Genomic DNA, 19339 nt, shown 5'->3' on the forward strand with positions numbered 1-19339 from the left:
ATATATTATCTCTAAGTATCCTTTCCATTAATTTGCCCACCACTGACATCAAACTAACAGGTCTATAATTGCTAGGTTTACTCTTAGACCCCTTTTTAAACAATGGAACAACATGCGCAGTACGCCAATCCTCCGGCACTATTCCCGTTTCTAATGACATTTGAAATATTTCTGTCATAGCCCCTGCTATTTCTACACTAACTTCCCTCAATGTCCTAGGGAATATCCTGTCCGGACCTGGAGACTTATCCACTTTTATATTTCTCAAAAGTGTCAGTACTTCCTCTTCTTTGAATCTCATAGTTTCCATAGCTGCTCTACTTGTTTCCCTTACCTCACATAATTCAATATCCTTCTCCTTGGTGAATACCGAAGAAAAGAAATTGTTCAATATCTCCCCCATCTCTTTTGGCTCTGCAGATAACTGTCCACTCTGACTCTCTAATGGACCAATTTTATCCCTCGTTATCCTTTTGCTATTAATATAGCTGTAGAAACCCTTTGGATTTACTTTCACCTTACTTGCCAAAGCAGCCTCATATCTTCTTTTAGCTTTTCTAATTTCTTTCTTAAGATTCTTTTTACATTCTTTATACTCCTCAAGCACCTCATCTACTCCATGCTGCCTATAATTATTGTAGATCTCCCTCTTTTTCTGAACCGTGTCCAATTTCCCTTGAAAACCATGGTTTTTTCTCATTTTTACTATTTCCTTTCAACCGAACAGGGACATAAAGATTCTGTACTCTTAAAATTTCACTTTTAAATGTCCTCCATTTCTCTTCCACATCTTTCCCATAAAACAAAATGTCCCAATTTACTCCTTTTAAATCCTTTCGCATCTCCTCAAAGTTAGCCTTTCTCCAATCAAAAATCTCAACCCTAAAGCCATATTCATCTACCTAAAGATGCAATAATGTGTAGTAATGTTAATTGTAAGGATATGAAGCATAGGAGAGATATCTGCTCCTTGTATAATGATGTAGTAAGCACTTTATATGTAGGCAGTAAGCCCTACTGCAAGCATAAAAATAAGACACATAACATCAGGTCTGACTGGAATAAGTATGTAGCTGAGTATCATGCTGAAGTCCGTGAAGCCACTAAATCATGGGCTGTGGCAGGGAGAACCAGACAGGGGCCTGTGTTTGAGTACAAGAAGCTCACGAATGCAATATATAAGTATGCTGTTCCCTTCATCTGTAAAAATGAGCACGCTATGAGGGCTGATTCCATGGCTAATAAGCTGCTACGTAACTATGATACAGATTTTTGGAAAGAAGTGAGAGCTCTTAACAGTTGCAAAACATCTCTGCCATGCACTGTAGATGGAATCTCCGGAAAAGCTAATATCGCGGAGTAATGGCGACAACATAATAGTACTTTATTCAACTGTGTCCTAGGTGATTTGTATTGGGTGGACAATATTGAGAGTAATGACTCAATGGCGATTATGTCACATGAGGTGTATCATGCCATGAGCAAGCTGTCCAACAACAAAGCAAGTGGCTTGGATCATATTTTTGCTGAACATCTTAAGTATGCGAGTATGAGGATAGTTCCTCTCCTTGCTATTTGTTTAACTGGCTTTATGATTCATGGCTTGTTACCAGACTCAATGCTGTCTGTTCTATTGGTGCCAGTCATTAAGGACAAAGCTGGTAAAGTAGGCAGCCTAAATAATTACAGGCCCATAGCTTTAGCCAGCATATTGTCAAATGTCTGAGAAAGAATTCTGCTGGATAGAGTAAATTAGTTTGTTAACACCACAGGTAACCAGTTTGGTTTTATAATTAAACATGGCACTAACTTGTGTATGTATGCCCTAAAGGAGATTGTAAACAAATATAGAGGTAAAAACTCATAAATTCTTATGTGCTTTATTGATGCTTCCAAAGGCTTTGAATTGATTCTCACAATGCCTAAATACATTGTGAGAATTCTGGCTTACTTGTATGCCCACCCGGCTGTGCAAGTAAAATGGGGCAATAGGGTCTCAGCCCCATTTGGAGTTAGCAATGGTGTTAGACAAGGGGGAATTTTGTCCCCATTCCTTTTTAATCTTTATATTGATGATCTGTCCAAGCAATTGAAAGCCTGTAAAGCCGGGTGCATGATTGTTAATACTTTAATGAAGCATATTATGTATGCAGATGATCTTGTGGTCTTTAGTCGATCTAGCGCTGGTCTCCAGCAGCTCCTTACTATATGTTCTGTGTGTGGTGTGGAACATGATATCAAATATGGTAAGATTATGATCTGTTATGATCTGTAGAACCAAAGAGGATAAATGTCTAAAATTCCCTGATTCTAAATTGTCTGACAATAATCTTAGTGTCGATAATAAAGTAAAATATCGTGGACATTTTATTACAGAACAAATGAGAGATGATGTGGATATTTATAGGCAATGACATAAGCTGTATGTTCAGGCGAATATTCTCTTACTTAGGTTTGATGCGTGTACAATTGTGGTGAAGATGTCTCTGCTTAGAGTATATTGCACACCACTCTATACTACACACCTGTGGTCAAACTACGGAAAGACAAGTTTACAGAGACTAAAGGTGGCCTATAATGATGCCATCAGAACACTGCTAAGGAAACCTAGATGATGTAGTGCTTGTGAAATGTTTGTGGCTGCAGGAGTCAGTACTTTAGAAGCTATCCTAAGAAATCATATGTATAAATTTATTTGCAGGATTAATGACTCTGAAAATGTAATTATTGTGGTCTTATCAAACATAAGGTTTAGCACCACACACTGCCAATCCCAGTTGTGGAGACATTTGTATAGTTGTCTCTTTGTAGGACACTGATCTTTCTTTTTATTCTTGATTTTAAATCATGTATTGTATTTCTGTATATAATTTATGATGCTCTTATAAGTAATTTATTAAGCTTTTATATGTATTTTATGGTGTTTTTATATGCAATGTATTTGATGTAATGTCGTCTCTTGTCTGGACCTTGAGTCTAAATAATAATTTCAACTCCCTCCACATTTTTTCATTGAAATCATAGCCGAAAGAAGCTTCCCACTGGCTTGGCCAGCTGGGGGACTTGTAACTGCATGGCAAATGGTGGGATATGGGTTCTCCATGATAGATATAACGATGTTCCAACAGGCTGCCTACAGTGTTGGGAGTTTTATCCCTTCTGACCAAAGTAGTTACTCGACAAATGGGGAGGGAATTGCTGAATGTTCCACGTAGAGCATCAAGGAAAGGGAAATGAACTAATGTTGGTGCAGTAAAGCAGAACAGAAAGCAGAACAATTGGTCAACAATGTCTCAAGTGCTTAATTGTCATATGCACTGAAAACGGAACAATGAAATTCTTACATTCAGCAGCAAAATAGGCCTGTGAAAACACAATACACATAGATAATATGTAATAAGATGAAAAAATCAATAACCGCATAATAATAACATTGTAATCTAGAATGAGTTTGAAAATGTGTTTTAGAGTCACAATTAAATTATGCAAGGCCCTGTAACTGTATGAGCTGTTTTCCCCATTGATTTTCAAAAGTAATAATGTCATGACTCATATTGGAGACCAGTTACTGTTGCTAAATTGAATATAGCAGTCTGCCCAGAACCTTGCAGAAATATTCATTGCGTGCCAGCTCATGTGTGGTAATATGGTGGAGGCCCACTTACCACCATTTAGTTCTGCTTTGGATTAAACAATAGAACAATATTTCAGAGGATCAGAAGCACCAAGAGTAAATTTGTCACAACCGTGCTAAAATCTCAGCAGCGAAATAAATCCCTGAGTAGTAACAGATGAGTCAGTATAATGCCAACATTTGTACTGTTACAAAAGCAATAGGCAACTATTTAAGCTGAATGTTTTAATTTTTTAGATTTTTCTGAAAGACTGGAAAAGAATGGTATATGGAAAGTTACAACATTTAACACATCCGTGAAGATGTCCACCTATTTAGTTGCTTTCGTTATTAGTGACTATGGTTGCGTTAACACAACTTCTAATGGCGTAGAGGTAACTATGAATGTTCTTTATACTCATTATTTCATTTTTTGATATTTGTGCATGGCTACATAAATGAATATTTTAACTTTGCTGAAGTACATAGTCTTACCCATTGGGTGACTTTTTTCTGAACTGAAAGAAATTGAAGCTGTCTTGAGGAAAAAGATAAATTTAAAAAAAGATAGGATTCATCAAGTTTGGAGCAAGAGAAATTGAGGAGTAAATAGGGAAATGAATAACAATTGTTACAATAATAGAAACAGGAAAATGTCCTTTTGGGGGATATAACCATATAACCATATAACAATTACAGCACGGAAACAGGCCAACTCAGCCCTTCTAGTCCGTGCCGAACACCTTTTCTCCCCTAGTCCCATCTACCTGCACTCAGACCATAACCCTTCATTCCTTTCCCGTCCATATACCTATCCATATACATATAGGAATAAAGAATAGTGATTCCAATTGGTGAAAGGTGGAAAGCAGTATTACACAAAGACTTGTATATGGATTACTATTTTACATTCAGGCCCAGTCAACTCAGAAAGTTTGGAGGGTAGTAGCTCTGGCACAATGGTGTTGAATGCAGAGCTAAAATCAACAAACAAAATCCTCGCATAGGTCCCCTGGCAGTCTAGGTGCTGGAGGATGAAGTGCAGGCCCAGATTGACTGCATCATCCACAGGGGTCGGGTGCTTTTCGGCGCCGCTGTTTCGGCGCCTCCGTTTATAATATCTGTACTCATCAGAACCCTAACCCTAACACTAACCCTAACCCTGACCCTGATCCCTAACCCTAACACCCCTAAATCCTAACACTAACACCTTGAAAAGACGATACGGCGATGCCTAAATGGTGGCGCTGCATTGGCGGCGCCGAATGGTACCATTCCGATCCACGGATCTATTGTTCCAATATGCAAAATGCAGAGGGTCCAATATTGTGATATTTTTCAGCTTGGCCAGCACAAGCCTTTCAAGGGTCTTCATGACTGCAGAGGTCAGTGCGACAAGCCCGTAGTCATTAAGACCAGCAATCCTTGCCTTTTGGGGTACAGGGACAATAGTGGACACTTTGAAGCAGGCAGGGACTGTACATCTTTGTTGGGACTGGTTACAAATGAGTAATTGGGTGTGAAATGGTGATTGGAGTGGGGTGGGTGTAGAAGGGCCCAGTCTTTACAGACTGGGGTCAGGATGTGAGTGGGTGTGAAGTGTTGGTTGGGGTGGAAAAGGGTCCACTCTTTTCATACTGGAGTCTTGCCTTAAGTAGGTGTGAAGTGGTGAATGGGAAGAAGAGGGTGCAGGGTCCATTCTTTGCAGACTGGGGTCTAGCTGTATTTGTTGGGGGGGTGGGGGGGGGGGGGGGTACCAGGGTTACGTTTCTGATTTTCAAACCTGCAATAAAACTCATTCAGGTCGTTCGTCAGCTGATGATTGTCCAAAGAGCGGGAGCTTTCCTTTTATAGCTGGTGATTTCTTGCATGCCCTTCCAAACTGAAGAAGAGTCACTAGCTGAGAACTTGCTCCTCAACTTCTCAGAGTACCTTTCCTTGGCAGCTCTGATTCATCTTCTCAGCTCTTTATCGATTAGGCTATCTTTTAACTTTAACGATTAGGCTAGCGGCTTGACGCATATTTGCCCCCACCCACCACCTCGATCTCGAAATGGAAATGTTACATCTGTATATAATGATCCCAAAAAAATGTATATTTATGTCACAAACTATGGAATTCATATTTTTCAGTATTGTTATCAAGGAAAAGAAAGCATTTCCAATTGTTTGATATTATTTGATATTGTTTGGAATTATTCATATGGAGGAGAAAATATTACAGCTCAAAAACCTCCTAATTTTGCAATCTCACTAAAGATAATCCCCCTTTCCTTCTCCCCTCCCCATTTCCCTCTCTTCCCTCCCCCATTTCCCTCTCTTCCCCTCTCTCTTCCCCCCTCCACCCTCTCACATCCCCCCTCTTTCTGTCGGGGCGGGGCGAAGATGAAGGTAGCATGGGCCCAGCACGGGTCAGCGGGGGTGACGGCGGTGGCGTGGGCCCAGTGGGGCTGGTGTGGGCTCAGTGGGGGGCAGCGGGGGTGGCGTGGGCCCAGCGGGGGTGGCGTGGGCCCAGCGGGGGTGGCATGGGCCCAGCAGGGGTCAGCGGGGGTGACGGCGGTGGCGTGGGCCCAGCGGGGCTGGTGTGGGCTCAGTGGGGGTCAGCGGGGGTGGCATGGGCCCAGCGGGGGTCAGCGGGGGTGGCATGGGCCCAGCGGGGGTGGCTTGGGCCCAGCGGGGGTCAGCGAGGGTCAGCAGACGTGGCATGGGCCCAGCAGGGTCCAGCGGGGGTGGCGTGGGTGGAAGATCACTTGGCCCCAGTGGCAGGGGGAGGCGAGGGGAGTGGGCCCCACCACAGCGGCGACTGGTGTTGGGGTTACAGCCGCTGGGTTCAGATTCAGCCACTCCCGCCCAGCGACGGGAAGACGGTCTCCTGGTTGCCAGGCTGGCCGTTAGCGAGACTCCGGCGCCGCGGATGGAGATGCTGGAAAGGGACCCCAGCAGGGATGACGGTGGAACAATGGCAGGAATTTCTGGGAATAATCCAGAAGATGCAGGATCATTTCATTCCAAAGAGGAAGAAAGATTCTAATGGGAGTAAGAGGCGACCGTGGCTGACAAAGAAAGTCAAGGACGGTAGAAAAATAAAAGAGAAGACGTATAACATAGCAAAGATGAGTGGGAAGCCAGAGGAATGGGAAACTTTTAAAGATCACTAGAAGGTAACTAAAAAGGCAAAACGGGGAGAAAAGATGAAGTATGAACGTAAGCTAGCCAAGAATATGAAAGAGGATAGTGAAAGCTTCTTTAGGTATGTAAGAGGAAAAAAATAGTTAAGACAAATGTGGGTCCATTGAAGACTGAAGCAGGTGAATTTATTATGGGGAGCAAGGAAATGGCAGACTAGTTGAACAGATACTTTGTTTGTGTCTTCCTTAGTGACGACAGAACCAATCTCCCAGATGTACTAGGGGACAGGGGACCTAGGATGACGGAGGAACTGAAGGAAATTCACATTAGTTAGGAAATGGTGTTTTGTAGACTGATGGGACTGAAGGCTAATAAATCCCCAGGACCTGATGGTCTGCATCCTAGCCTACTCAAGGAGGTGGCTCTGGAAATCGTGGACGCATTGGTGATAATTTTCCAATGTTCTATAGATTCCGGATCCGTTCCTGTGGATTGGAGGGTCGCTAATGCTGTCCCAGGAGGGAGAAAGAAAGGAAAGAATTATAGACCAGTTAGCCTGACATCGGTGGTGGGGAAGATGCTGGAGTCTATTATAAAAGATGAAATAGCCGTACATTTGGATAGCAGTAACAGGATCGGTCCGAGTCAGCATGGATTTACGAAGGGGAAATCAAGCTTGACTAACCTTCTGGAATTTTTTAAGGATGTGGCAAGTAAAATGGACAAGGGAGAGCCAGTGGATTAAGTGTACCTGGACTTTCAGAAAACCACGCAGTAAGGTCACACAGATTAGTGGGTAAAATTAGAGCATATGGCATTGGGGATAGGGCATTGACATGAATAGAAAATTGGTTGGCAGACAGGAAACAAAGAGTTGGGATTAACCGGTCCCTTTCAAAATGGCAGCAGTGACTGGTGGGGTGCCGCAAGGCTCGGTGCTGGGACCGCAGCTATTTACAATATACATTAATGATTTAGATGAAAGAATTGAAAGTAACATTAGAAAATTTGCAGATGACACAAAGGTGGGTGGCAGTGTGAACTATGAGGAGGCAGAGTGACTTGGACAGGTTGGGTGAGTGGGCAGAAGCATGGCAGATGCAGTAGAATAATGTGGATACATGTGAGGTTATCCACTTTTGAGGCAAGAACAGGAAGGCAGATTATTATCTGAATGGTGTCTGTTTAGGAGAAAGGGAAGTACAACAAGACCTGGGTGTCCCATTCCATTAGTCACTGAAAGTAAGCATACAGGTACAACAGGCAGTGAAGAAAGCTAATAGCATGTTGGCCTTCATAACGAGAGGAGTTGGGTATAGGAACATAGAGGTCCTTCTGCAGTTGTACAGGGCCCTGGTGAGACCACACCTTGAGTATTGTGTGCAGTTTGAGGTCTCCTAATTTGAGGAAGGACATTCTTGCTATTGAGGTAGTGCGGCGTATGTTCACAAGGTTAATTCCCGGGATGGTGCGACTGTCATATGATGAAAGAATGGAGCAACTGGGCATGTATTCACTATACTTTAGGGGATCTTATAGAAACATATAAAATGATTAAGGGATTGGACACGCTAGATGCGCTAGATGCAGGAAACATGTTCCCGATGTTGAGGGAGTCCAGAACCAGGGGCCACAGCTTAAGAATAAGGGATAAACCATTTAGAACTGAGATGAGGAAAAACGTTTTCACACAGAGAGTTGTGAATTTGTGGAATTTTCTGCCTCAGAAGGCGGTGGAGGCCGATTCACTGGATGCATTCAAAAGAGATTTAGATAGAGCTCTTAGGGCTAGCGGTATCAAGGGGTATGGGGAGAAGGGCAGGAACGGGGTACTGATTGGGGATGATCATCCATGATCACATTGAATGGCAGTGCAGGCTTCAAGGGCCAAATTTTCGATGTATCTATGTTCCGTGCTGTGATAGTTTGTATGTTTCATAATGTTTGGCTGCTAATAGTACTGATTTGCCTCCCGTTTATGTAAGATACATGTGTATACATTTGTAGAATTAGTTGTGCTGCCTGTCATTTTTGGGAAAGGTGCCACAGTGTGGAATGCTCTCATACAATAAACACTACAGATTAGTTTGATTAGTTTGAGTTTGATTGGCTGCAACCTTCCCTCCATTGATGAACTGTACACTGCAAGGGCCAGGAAGCGAGCGGGCAAGATCATCTCAGACCCCTCTCACCATGGCCACAAACTCTTTGAATCACTTCCCTCTGGAAGGCGACTCCGGACTGTCAAAGGCCACATCCAGACATAAAAACAGTTTTGCTCTACTCAACAGCCAAAAATCTGTAGCCTCCCTTTGATCTGGTATTTTGTTGGTTCGCATGCTTGATCAATGGTGTTTTATCATTAATGTTTTATTATTATTAATGTTTAGTGTTTTCTGAGTCATTTGTAACTGTCACTGTATGTCATGTTGTTACTTGTGGGCGGAGCACCAAGACAAATTCCTTGTATGTGAATACTTGGCCAATAAACTTACTTACTTACTTATATGGAGCAATATGCAGTGCTTATACCAGTATTGCCACCTTAACCATGCAGCTAATTTCATAGCCTGACGAAGGGTCTCGACCCGAAATGTCACCTATTCCTTCTATCCAGAGATGCTGCCTGTCCTGCTGAGTTACTCCAGCATTTTATGTCTACCTTCGATTAAAACCAGCATCTGCATTTCTTTCCAACACAGCTAATTTCATAGTTCATTGATGCACTCGGCCCAGTCCCCTCCATCTCCATGAACTGTTGCTTCAAGAAGGTGGCATCTATCATTCCAACTATTTGTGCCATATCCTCCTTCCAATGCTGCTATAGAGCAAGAAGTACAGAAGCCTAACGTTCCACAACACAAGCTTCGGGAATAGCTACTTTCCTATATCTTTCAGATTATGAAACAACTACACAATTCTAATCCTTGAGAATGGAGCCCAATGGCCCACCTCATACACTCTGTGGACTTGAACTTTTTTCTAATTATGTTTTTGCACTGATGACTCTTTTTTGCCTTCTATGAGAGTTTTATGTGTCATTTATGTGTAATGAATGCACAATTCGCATTTTGTATGTTTGTCTGAGTCTAAGTGCCTGTGATGCTGCTGCAAGCAAGGGTTTTTTATTGTACCTGTACTTCAACACTGAACATTTTGGGAATGGGGAAATAAAAACCCGCCTTGATATCAAAACAGTGAAAGAAAGTGAAGGTCTGCGGATTTCCCTCTAATGCAAAGTGCAGTTGACTGTGCTCACAAAACACTAAGGCCCCACATGTGGACCCTAAGAACAGCAAGGTGTATTGGTGCAGGAAAATGTTCCCCATGTGGGGGGAGTCCAGAACCAGGGATCACAGTTTCAATATAAGGAGGAGGTCATTTAGGACTGAGATGAGGACAAACTTTTTCACCAGAGAGTTACGAATCTTTGGAATTCTCTGCCACAGGAGACCAATTCACTGGATGTATTCAAGAGAGAGTTAGATTTAGCTCTAAGGGTTAAAGGAATCAAGGGATTTGTGGAAAATGCAGGAATGGGGTACTGATTTTGGATGATCAGCCATGATCATATTGATTAGCGATGCTGGCTTGAAGGGCAGAATGGCCTTCTCCTGCACCTACCTGAAGGTACTACGTAACACACAGTTAACCTGTAGTTATATCCAACTCTTCATGGAGATTCCTGTCCTCTGTTTAGGAAATATTTTCAATATGTTAATTCTGCATCTGTTTCCCAGGCATTGCACACTTAAGTCTTTAATCCATTCAATTTACCTAACACCAGTTCCTCCATCTCATTTGACCCCCGGTCCCCTGCTATTTCCGGCAGATTATTTATGTCTTCCTTTGTGAAGACAGAACCAAAGTAGTTATTCAATTGGTCTGCCATGTCCTTGTTCCCCATCATCAATTCACCTGTTTCTAATGTAGGTCCCTTGCATTCAGAAATTGATCATTTTTAAGGCAGAGATTTCCATATCCTTGATTAATAAGGATGTTGGGTTACGGGGAGAAGGCAGGAGAATGGGGTTGAGAGGGAAAGATATATCAGCTGAATGGCCTAATTCTGTTCCTAGAACTTATGATCATCTGCAGCTTAAAAATCAAAAAAGTATAAATCATAAATGTATGAAGGATGCAGCATCATTTGAGGTATTCCAGAGGCCACCACAACTTGCCAGGAGAGGCTACACTGATGAGAGGAAGTAGGATGTGGAAGAAGAATCTTCAGTGAACCTTTGGATTTTGTGACAGCTGTTCCAGTTATGGCCGGCACATTGTGCTGTGGGAGTGTGTGGAAGGGAACACTGCAATGTGTACAAAATGTTTCTCGCTCCATTTGGTGCTACTCTTTTCTGCAAGAGAGTCATTAAGAGGATATTGACCACCTAATATGCGTTTGGATAATGTGACTGTCATGGTTGAAAAGTCCATGTGCATTTTGTGTGCAAATTATGAGACTTGAGGCTTGGAATATGTATAATTGTGAAAAGGTGCTGCGATGAATGTGAACGTTGGGTCTTAATTTGGCCTATGGGACTTGCTGGTTAATGAGTCAAAGGGTGCTGCATTGCACAGTGAGAGGGTAATGGTATGATGGGAGAAAATGCGATAACAGACCTTCACTGCATGCGAGCCCCATGGAATTTTGTCAGAACTGCATTCTAGGGTGGATTCCTGGCATAGTCCCTACAACTCTTTCATCACACTGGTCTTTCTGTAGTGGTGGCACAAATATTTAGGCAGCAGTTGTGTTTCAGGACATCCCAAAATTGCTAATATTTGCTTACCTTTAAATGTTTGGATGGCACAGTAGTACAGCAGTAGAGTTGCTGCCATACAGTGGCAGAGACCTGGATTTGATCCTGACTACAGGTGCTGTCTGTACAGAGTTTATATGTTCTTCTCGTGAATCTGTGGATTTTCTCCAGGTGCTCCGGTTTCCTCCCACGCTTTAAAGACGTATAGGTTTGTAGATTAATTGGCTTCAGTAAAATTGTAAGTTGTGCCTAGTGTGTAGGATAGTGTTAGTGTGTACCTGGTGATCGCTGCCTCTTCTAGCAAGTTGCAGTAGCCCCTGGAATACCTGGAATCACTTGCTGCATTCACAACAGGCTTCTCCATTAAGAGGTGTATGGTGGCTCAAATTACTGCTTGATGTAATGGTGTCTACTCATGAAATATGAGTGCCGTGATGAGATATACAACCAATGAACCACTTGATTAAAGTAGACTGGCATTTAAAATCAATATAAAAACAGTGACCAAGAATTTTGTAGGTGACCTGTGCAAAGTTAGGGTGATCACAGTGGCACAGCGGTAGAGTTGCGGCCTTACAGTAATTCTGTGCCGGAGACCCGGGTTCGATCCTGACTACAGGTGCTGTCTGTACGGATTTGGTACATTCTCCCCGTGATCTGTGTGGGTTTTCTCCGAGATCCTCGGTCTCCTCCCACACTCCAAAGACGTACAGGTTTGTAGGTTAATTGGCTTGTAAAAATGTAAAAATTGGCCCTAGTGGGTGAAGGATAGTGTTAATGTGCAGGGATCGCTGGTCAGCGCGGACCCGGTGGGCTGAAGGGCCTGTTTCCGCGCTCTATCTCTAAACAAAGTTGAAACAGCAGCTTTACCACTCATTGGGATCCCCGTACGTGCTTTCTACCTTTGTCTCAGTTAGCCCATGTAGCTCTTTGTGCTGTGAGAATGTTGTTGATTGAAGAAAAAGACCAAAATGTTCTTGAGGGCCGATGTCAATACAGAGAAATTACAGTTGTCTCAGAGTAGTTTTTATTGGGAAACAATTAAAAAATGGAGATGATCAGATAGATGTTATTAAAATTATGAACTGGATGGGGTTTGTACGGTGAATGAATTTTCTCTTGTGGGAGAAATGACAACAAAGAACCTTAAGATGTGGCTTTTAAAATTCCAACTGATGAGGGAAAGCTTATCTTGCCTAGTGAATTGCTAAAGCACACTCCCATGGAAAGTGATTGTGGTAAATAGCTTTCAAAAGGATTTTAAAAAATGTTCAAAATTGTGATCAACCAGATGGAATAGTAACAATCTTGCATGAACTTCCCAACAGATTAGCTGGATACAAGAAACTTTTTCTTCACACACGCTACCTGACATTTTTCCCGTATTTTAATAACTTTGCTTTTCAGAAACCCAGGGATTTCCTAAATATTTTCTAGCTAAGTGCATTAGGTACCTTGTAATAATGTAGGAAATTTCAGAAGTATAAGTTTGAAGAGTTACTTTAAAACACTGTATGTAAAGAACTGTAATGCAAGGGCACAGAATTACATCAAATAGAACAGAGAAGGTACTGCTGAATTCGAACATGCACCCTAAAGTTTAAGTCAAAGTTTGTTATTAAATTGTGTCTTTAATGTTTGCAGATTCGCGTTTGGGCAGATAATCAAGCCATATCAAAAGGTGAAGCTCAATATGCAATAAATGCATTGGGCCCAATTCTCTCATTCTTTGAGGAATATTTTAACGTGAGTTATCCATTATCCAAACTAGGTAAGTCAAATTTTTGCATACATTAATCCAAGGCTGTATTCCAAGACTTAGTGCAAGGTCAGCATAATATTTGCGTCATTTAACTTTCCAGTCTCATTTATATTAAACATCACCTTCACTTCAAACGGGCAGGGATAACATTAGGTCATAAAAGGGATTTGTTGGGTAGCTACAGGGGGTATTTTTCACAGACTGCCTTGGAATAGTGTCTAATTTGTGCAAATCTCTGTTAAATCTGTGGAAGGGACCAATTTATTGCAGCAGGCTGCTTCTTTTTTATTGAATATAGGCAATGCACGAACCTGAATAAAGGAAGCTATTGAATATCACCAGATAATTACTTTCACCCAACATAGGCACAAAATGCCGGAGTACCTCAGCGGGTCAGACAGTTCCTGTGGAGAAAAAGAATAGGTTACTCCAGCAATTTGTGTCTATCTTCGGCGTAAATGAGCATCTGCAGTTCCTTCCTATACGTACTCACTTTCACCTGCTTGTTTCAAATCACTGCTTGTGAATTTAAATTCAACAATAGGATGTGAGGACATTACGTTCAATAAATCTTGCAATTTGCAGGATAATTAATGTCGTGTGCGGACGTGGCGCCGACGGACAAGCGGCCGAAGCAAAGAAGTCGAAGAACTGAATGGAAACGAGGCCGAAACGCCAATAAACCGGAAGATTACGAAGACGAAACACCTACTAACCAAAAGGATGGGAGGCCTAAATGCAAACTAACCGAAACGGCGGGACGCCTAAAAGACAACGAACCGAAAAGCTGCGTCGCCTAAAAGCAAACTTACTGAATATCCGCTCTGTAGAAACGCCACCTACCCGAAAGGCGGCGTCGCCTACAGGGCAAAGGACCGACTGCCGCTCAACAGAAACGTCCAATAACGGACATGATGTTGCCGGGAGGCGGGACTTGTCAGCGATTGGTCCAGACCCCCGCGTCCATCACATCACTGTGAAGGCATGAACATTATCCCAAACCTCCGCTCCACCCGACCCGCAGCCCACGGAGGGTGGCCGTGGGAGTGTGGGGGTTGTCCCGAGGGATGCGCACCTTCGGCCGCTTACAAGTTGGTGCTTGGGTTCAGATTGCTCAGTCACCTATGGCTTGTGTGGGAAAATGAACCCCACGCTCGCGTCTCCCCCTTCTCTCTCCCCTCATCTCTCTCTTCCCTCTTCTCTCTCTCCCCCTCTCTATCTCCCTTCTCTTTCTCCCTTCTCTCTCCCCTATTCTATCTCCTCCTCTCTCTCCCCTCTTCTCTTTCTCCTCCTCTCTCTCCACTGTTCTCTCCTCCCCTCTTTCTCCCTCCTTTCTCTCACCCCCCCCATCTCTCTCTCTCCCTTCTCTCCTCCCCCCCTCCCTCTCTCCTCTCTCTTCCCTTCTCACTCTCCTCCGTCTCCACCTGGGGGAGCGTCCCTCAGTCACTGACCGTGATGTACCGCCATTGGACCCCAACCTCCACACCAGGGTGATTCCCCCCCTCTGACCCCCGGACCCCGACACCCACACCGGTCGCGGGGACAGACGTTTATTTATTACCGTCTTGGTGTTTGAGGAACGCACCCAAGCTCCCACGCACAAAACGGACAGCATCTCTGGAGAGAAGGAATGGGTGATGTTCGTGCCGAGACCATTCTTCAGAGTGCGTCTCGACCTGAAACGCCACCCATTCCTTCTGTTGAGAGATGCTGCCCAGTGAGGCTGCTGTCACACAGTGACCCAGCAGGAGAGGCTGCGGTCACACAGTGACCCAGCCGGTGAGACTACTTCACATAGTGACCCAGCCGGTGAGACTGCTGTCACACAGTGACCCAGCCGGTCAGGCTGCTGTCACACAGTGACCCAACTGGTGAGACTGCCTCCACACTGGCAGAGCCGGTGAGACCGCTGTCACACAGTGACCCAGACGGTGAGGCTGCTGTCACACAGTGACCCAGCCGGTGAGACTGCTATCACACAGCCACCCAGCCGGTGAGACTCCTGTCACACAGTTACCCAGCCGGCGGGACAATGCTCATGCCTTCACAGTGATGTGATGGACGCGGGGGTCTGGACCAATCGCTGACAAGTCCCGCCCCCCGGCAACGTCATGTCCATTATTGGACGTTTCTGTTGAGCGGCAGTCGGTCCTATGGCCTGTAGGCGCCGCCGCCTTTCGTGTACGTGGCGTTTCGACAGAGCGGCCATTCGGTAAGTTTGCTTTTAGGCGACGCAGCTTTTCGGTTCGTTGGCTTTTACATGTCCCACCCTTTAGGTTAGTTTGCATTTAGGCGTCCCATCATTTCAATTAGTAGGCATTTCATCTACGGACTCTTTTGGTTTATTGGCGTTTCGGCCTTGTTTCCATTCGGTTCTTTGGCTTCGACTTCTTTGCTTTGGCTTCTTGTCTGTCGGCGCAACATCCGGGTACCAATTAATATACCTGTAAATGATCAAACCTAACTTGCTGGATGGTTGTGAAAAGCTATCTAGTTCAGTAATGTGCTGGACACATATACGCATTGTTACTCTAACCCATTGTGGATAATTTTGAATTTGGGCAGCAATGCAAATTGCCTGTAAGTGAGTTAACCATTTATCACATCTCCCAGTTCTCTTGGTGGGTCAGTTTCTCTCTTCCACCTTGTCTAATAAACTCCTCAATTATGAGAATGTTGCCAGGGCTACAGGGCCTGATCTATAGGGAGAGGTTGAGTAGGCTGGGTCTCTATACTCTGGAGTGCAGGAGGATGAGGGGTGATTTATAAAGGTGTATAAGATCATGAGAGGAATAGATTGGGTAGATGCACAGAGTCTTTTGCCCAGAGTAGGTGAATCGAGGACCAGAGGACATACAGTACCCTCCATAATGTTTGGGACAAAACCCATCATTTATTTATTTAATTATTCCATAATTTGAGATTTGTAATAGAAAAAAATCACATGTAGTTTAAGTGCACCTTGTCAGATTTAATTTAAGGGTGTTTTTATACATTTTGGTTTTACCATGTAGGAATTACAGCTGTCTTTGTACATAGTCATTGCCCAGGCGGCCGGATTGACGTTGCAGAGGCCTCTGCAGTCCGTCTGTTTTTTTATTTTTTGTCCCGTTGAATATATAGTTTGTTATGGTTTTTATATTGTTTTTAGCTGTGTATATGTGGGGGGCGGGGTGGGGGTGGGGGAAACGTTTAAACCTCTTTCCTGTACGGGTGACCTGACCTTTTCCCTGTCGGGCCTCCGTTGTCGTTGGGGCCTATCACCGTGGAGTGGCCTCCAACCGGAACGACCAGGGGGCTCCAGTCACGGAGCCTGCGGACTTACCATCATGGGGCTGGCCGGCTTCGGAGCGTGGAGAGAGGTGGTGGCTCGCTGCTGCGGCCCGACTCCAGAGCTCGGAGGCTCCAGCCGCAGGTCCAGTGGACTGTGAGATCGGGAGCTCGCGGGTCCCTGGTGGGAGACCGCCTTTTCAGAGCTCCCGCAATGGCAACTTCTCCCGCCCGAGTTGCGGGGTTGAAGGTGACCCGGAGCTGGGCCTTGCATCGCCCGGCGCGGCTTTAACGGCCGCGGGACTTCCTATCGCCCGCCGGGAGCTCCAACATTAAGACCCGGAGCGGGGCCTTACATCGCCAGGCGTGGCCTTAACAGCCGGGGGACTTGCCATCACCCACCGGGGGGCTTTAACATCGGGAGAAGAATGCAACACAGGGGAGAGACAAGACTTTGCCTCCATCACAGTGAGGAGGAGATTCACTGTGATGGATGTTTGTGTAAATTGTGTTGTTTGTGTGTCTTGGTTCTTTTCTTGTTGTATGACTGCAGAAACCAAATTTTGTTTGTACTTCTTTTGAGGTTCAAATGACAATAAATTGTATTGTATTGTATTGTATTGTATTGTATTGTATTGTATTGTAGTCCCCCCATTTCAGGGCACAGTAATGTTTGGGACACATGGCTTCAGAGATGTTGGAAATTGCTCAGGTGTGTTTAATTGCCTCTTTCATGCAGGTATGAGAGAGCTCTTAGCACCTAGTCTTTCCTCCAGTCTTTCCATCACCTTTGGAAATTTTCATTGCTGTTTATCAACATGCGGACTAAAGTTGTGCCATGAATGTCAAAGAAGCCATTATCAGACTGAAAAACAAGAATACATCTGTTTGAGACATCAGCCAAACCTTAGGCTTACCAAAATAAACTGTTTGGAACATCATTAAGAAGAAAGAGAGCACTGGTGAGTTTTCTAATCGCAAAGGGACTGGCAATCCAAGGAAGACCTCCACAGCTGTTGACAAAAGTATTCTCCTATAATAAAGAAAAATCCCCAAACGCCTGTCCGACAGATCAGAAACACTCTTCAGGAATCAGGTGTGGATTTGTCAATGACCACTATCTGCAGAAGACTTCATGAACAGAAATACAGAGGCTACACTGCAAGATGCAAACCACTAGTTTGCCAAGAAGTACTTAAAAGAGCAATCACTGTTCTGGAAAAATGTCTTGTGAACAGATGAGATGAAGATTAACTTATATCAGAGTGATGGCAAGAGCAAAGTATGGAGGAGAGAAGGACCTGCCCAAGATCTAAAGCTACCCCTGTGAAACACGATGGTAGGGGTGTTATGGCCTGGGCATGTATGGCTGCTGAAGGTACTAGCTAACATATCTTCATTGATTGTACAACTGCTGGTGGTAGTAGAATAATGAATTATGAAGTGTATAGACACATCTTATGTGCTCAAGTTCAAACAAATGCTTAAAAACTCATTGGCCGGCAGTTCATATACAGGAAGATTATAATCCCAAACACCTAAAATGTTGTCTATTTCCTTCACTCCTTAGATGCTGCTGTACCCGCTGAGTTTCACCAGCATATTTATCTACCCATAATCCCAAACATACTGCTAAAAACAAAGGATTTTTTCAAAGCTAAAAAGTGGTCAATTCTTGAGTGGCCAAGTCAATCGCTCGATCTGAACCTATTTGAGCATGCCTTTTTTATGCAGAAGAGAAAACTGAAGGGGACTAGAAACATAGAAACGTAGACAATAGATGCAGGAGTAGGCCATTCGGCCCTTCGAGCCTGCACCGCCATTCAATATGATCATGGTTGATCATCCAACTCAGTATCCTGTACCTGCCTTCTCGCCATACCCCCTGATCCCTTTAGCCACAAGGGCCACATCTAACGCCCTCTTAAATATAACAAATGAACTGGCCTCAACTACCTTCTGTGGCAGAGAGTTCCAGAGATTAACCACTCTCTGTGTGAAAAATGTTTTTCTCATCTCGGTCCCAAAGGATTTCCCCTTTATCCTTAAACTGTGATCCCTTGTCCTGGACTTCCCCAACATCTGGAACAATCTTCCTGCATCTAGCCTGTCCAACCCCTTAAGAATTTTGTAAGTTTCTATAAGATCCCCCCTCAATCTTCTAAATTCTAGCGAGTACAAGCCGAGTCTATCCAGTCTTTCTTCATATGACTAGCCCCCATAAACAAGCATAAGCTAAATATGGCTGCAATACATGTCTGGCAGAGCATCACCAGAGAAGGCACACAGCAACTGGTGATGTCCATGTATCGCAGACTTCAAGCAGTGATTGCATGACTACTTTAATTTAAATGACATTGCTGTGTCCCAAACATTATGGTGCCCTGGATTGGGGAGCTTATGTATAAACATTGCTGTAATTTCTCAATGGTGAAACTAAAATATATAAAAATGGCTTTTATTACAATTTGATGATGTGCAATTTAACCACGTGATTTTTTTTTCTATCACAAACCATAAATTGTGGAGTACAGAGGCAAATAAATAATTGATGGGTCTTTGTGCCAAACATTATGGAGGGAACTGTAGGTTTAAGGCGAAGGAGAAAAGATTTTGTAGGAATCTGAGGGGTAATTTTTTCACACAAAGGGTGGTGAGTGCATGGAACAAGCTGTCAGGGGAGGTAGTTGAAGAATGGACTATCCCAACATTTAAGAAACAGTTGGAAAGGTACATGGATTGGACAGGTATCCGAGAGATATGCACCAAATGCAGGCAGGTGGGACTAGTGTTGCTGGGACA

The 19339-nt window shown here is 43.8% G+C and overlaps 1 protein-coding gene across 1 annotated transcript in view; it reads left to right on the forward strand.

Moving 5' to 3' along the window:
- LOC116970861 (aminopeptidase Q-like) overlaps positions 1-19339 on the forward strand; it is a 186213-nt gene that overhangs the window by 90375 nt on the left and 76499 nt on the right. Inside the window, exons 3-4 of the mRNA XM_033017459.1 lie at positions 3872-4008; positions 13150-13276. Of these exons, the coding sequence (XP_032873350.1) occupies positions 3872-4008; positions 13150-13276 (264 nt within the window). The remainder of the gene's footprint in view (positions 1-3871; positions 4009-13149; positions 13277-19339) is intronic.

This window comes from Amblyraja radiata, chromosome 3 (genome assembly GCF_010909765.2).
Source record: "Amblyraja radiata isolate CabotCenter1 chromosome 3, sAmbRad1.1.pri, whole genome shotgun sequence".
Taxonomy (NCBI): domain Eukaryota; kingdom Metazoa; phylum Chordata; class Chondrichthyes; order Rajiformes; family Rajidae; genus Amblyraja; species Amblyraja radiata.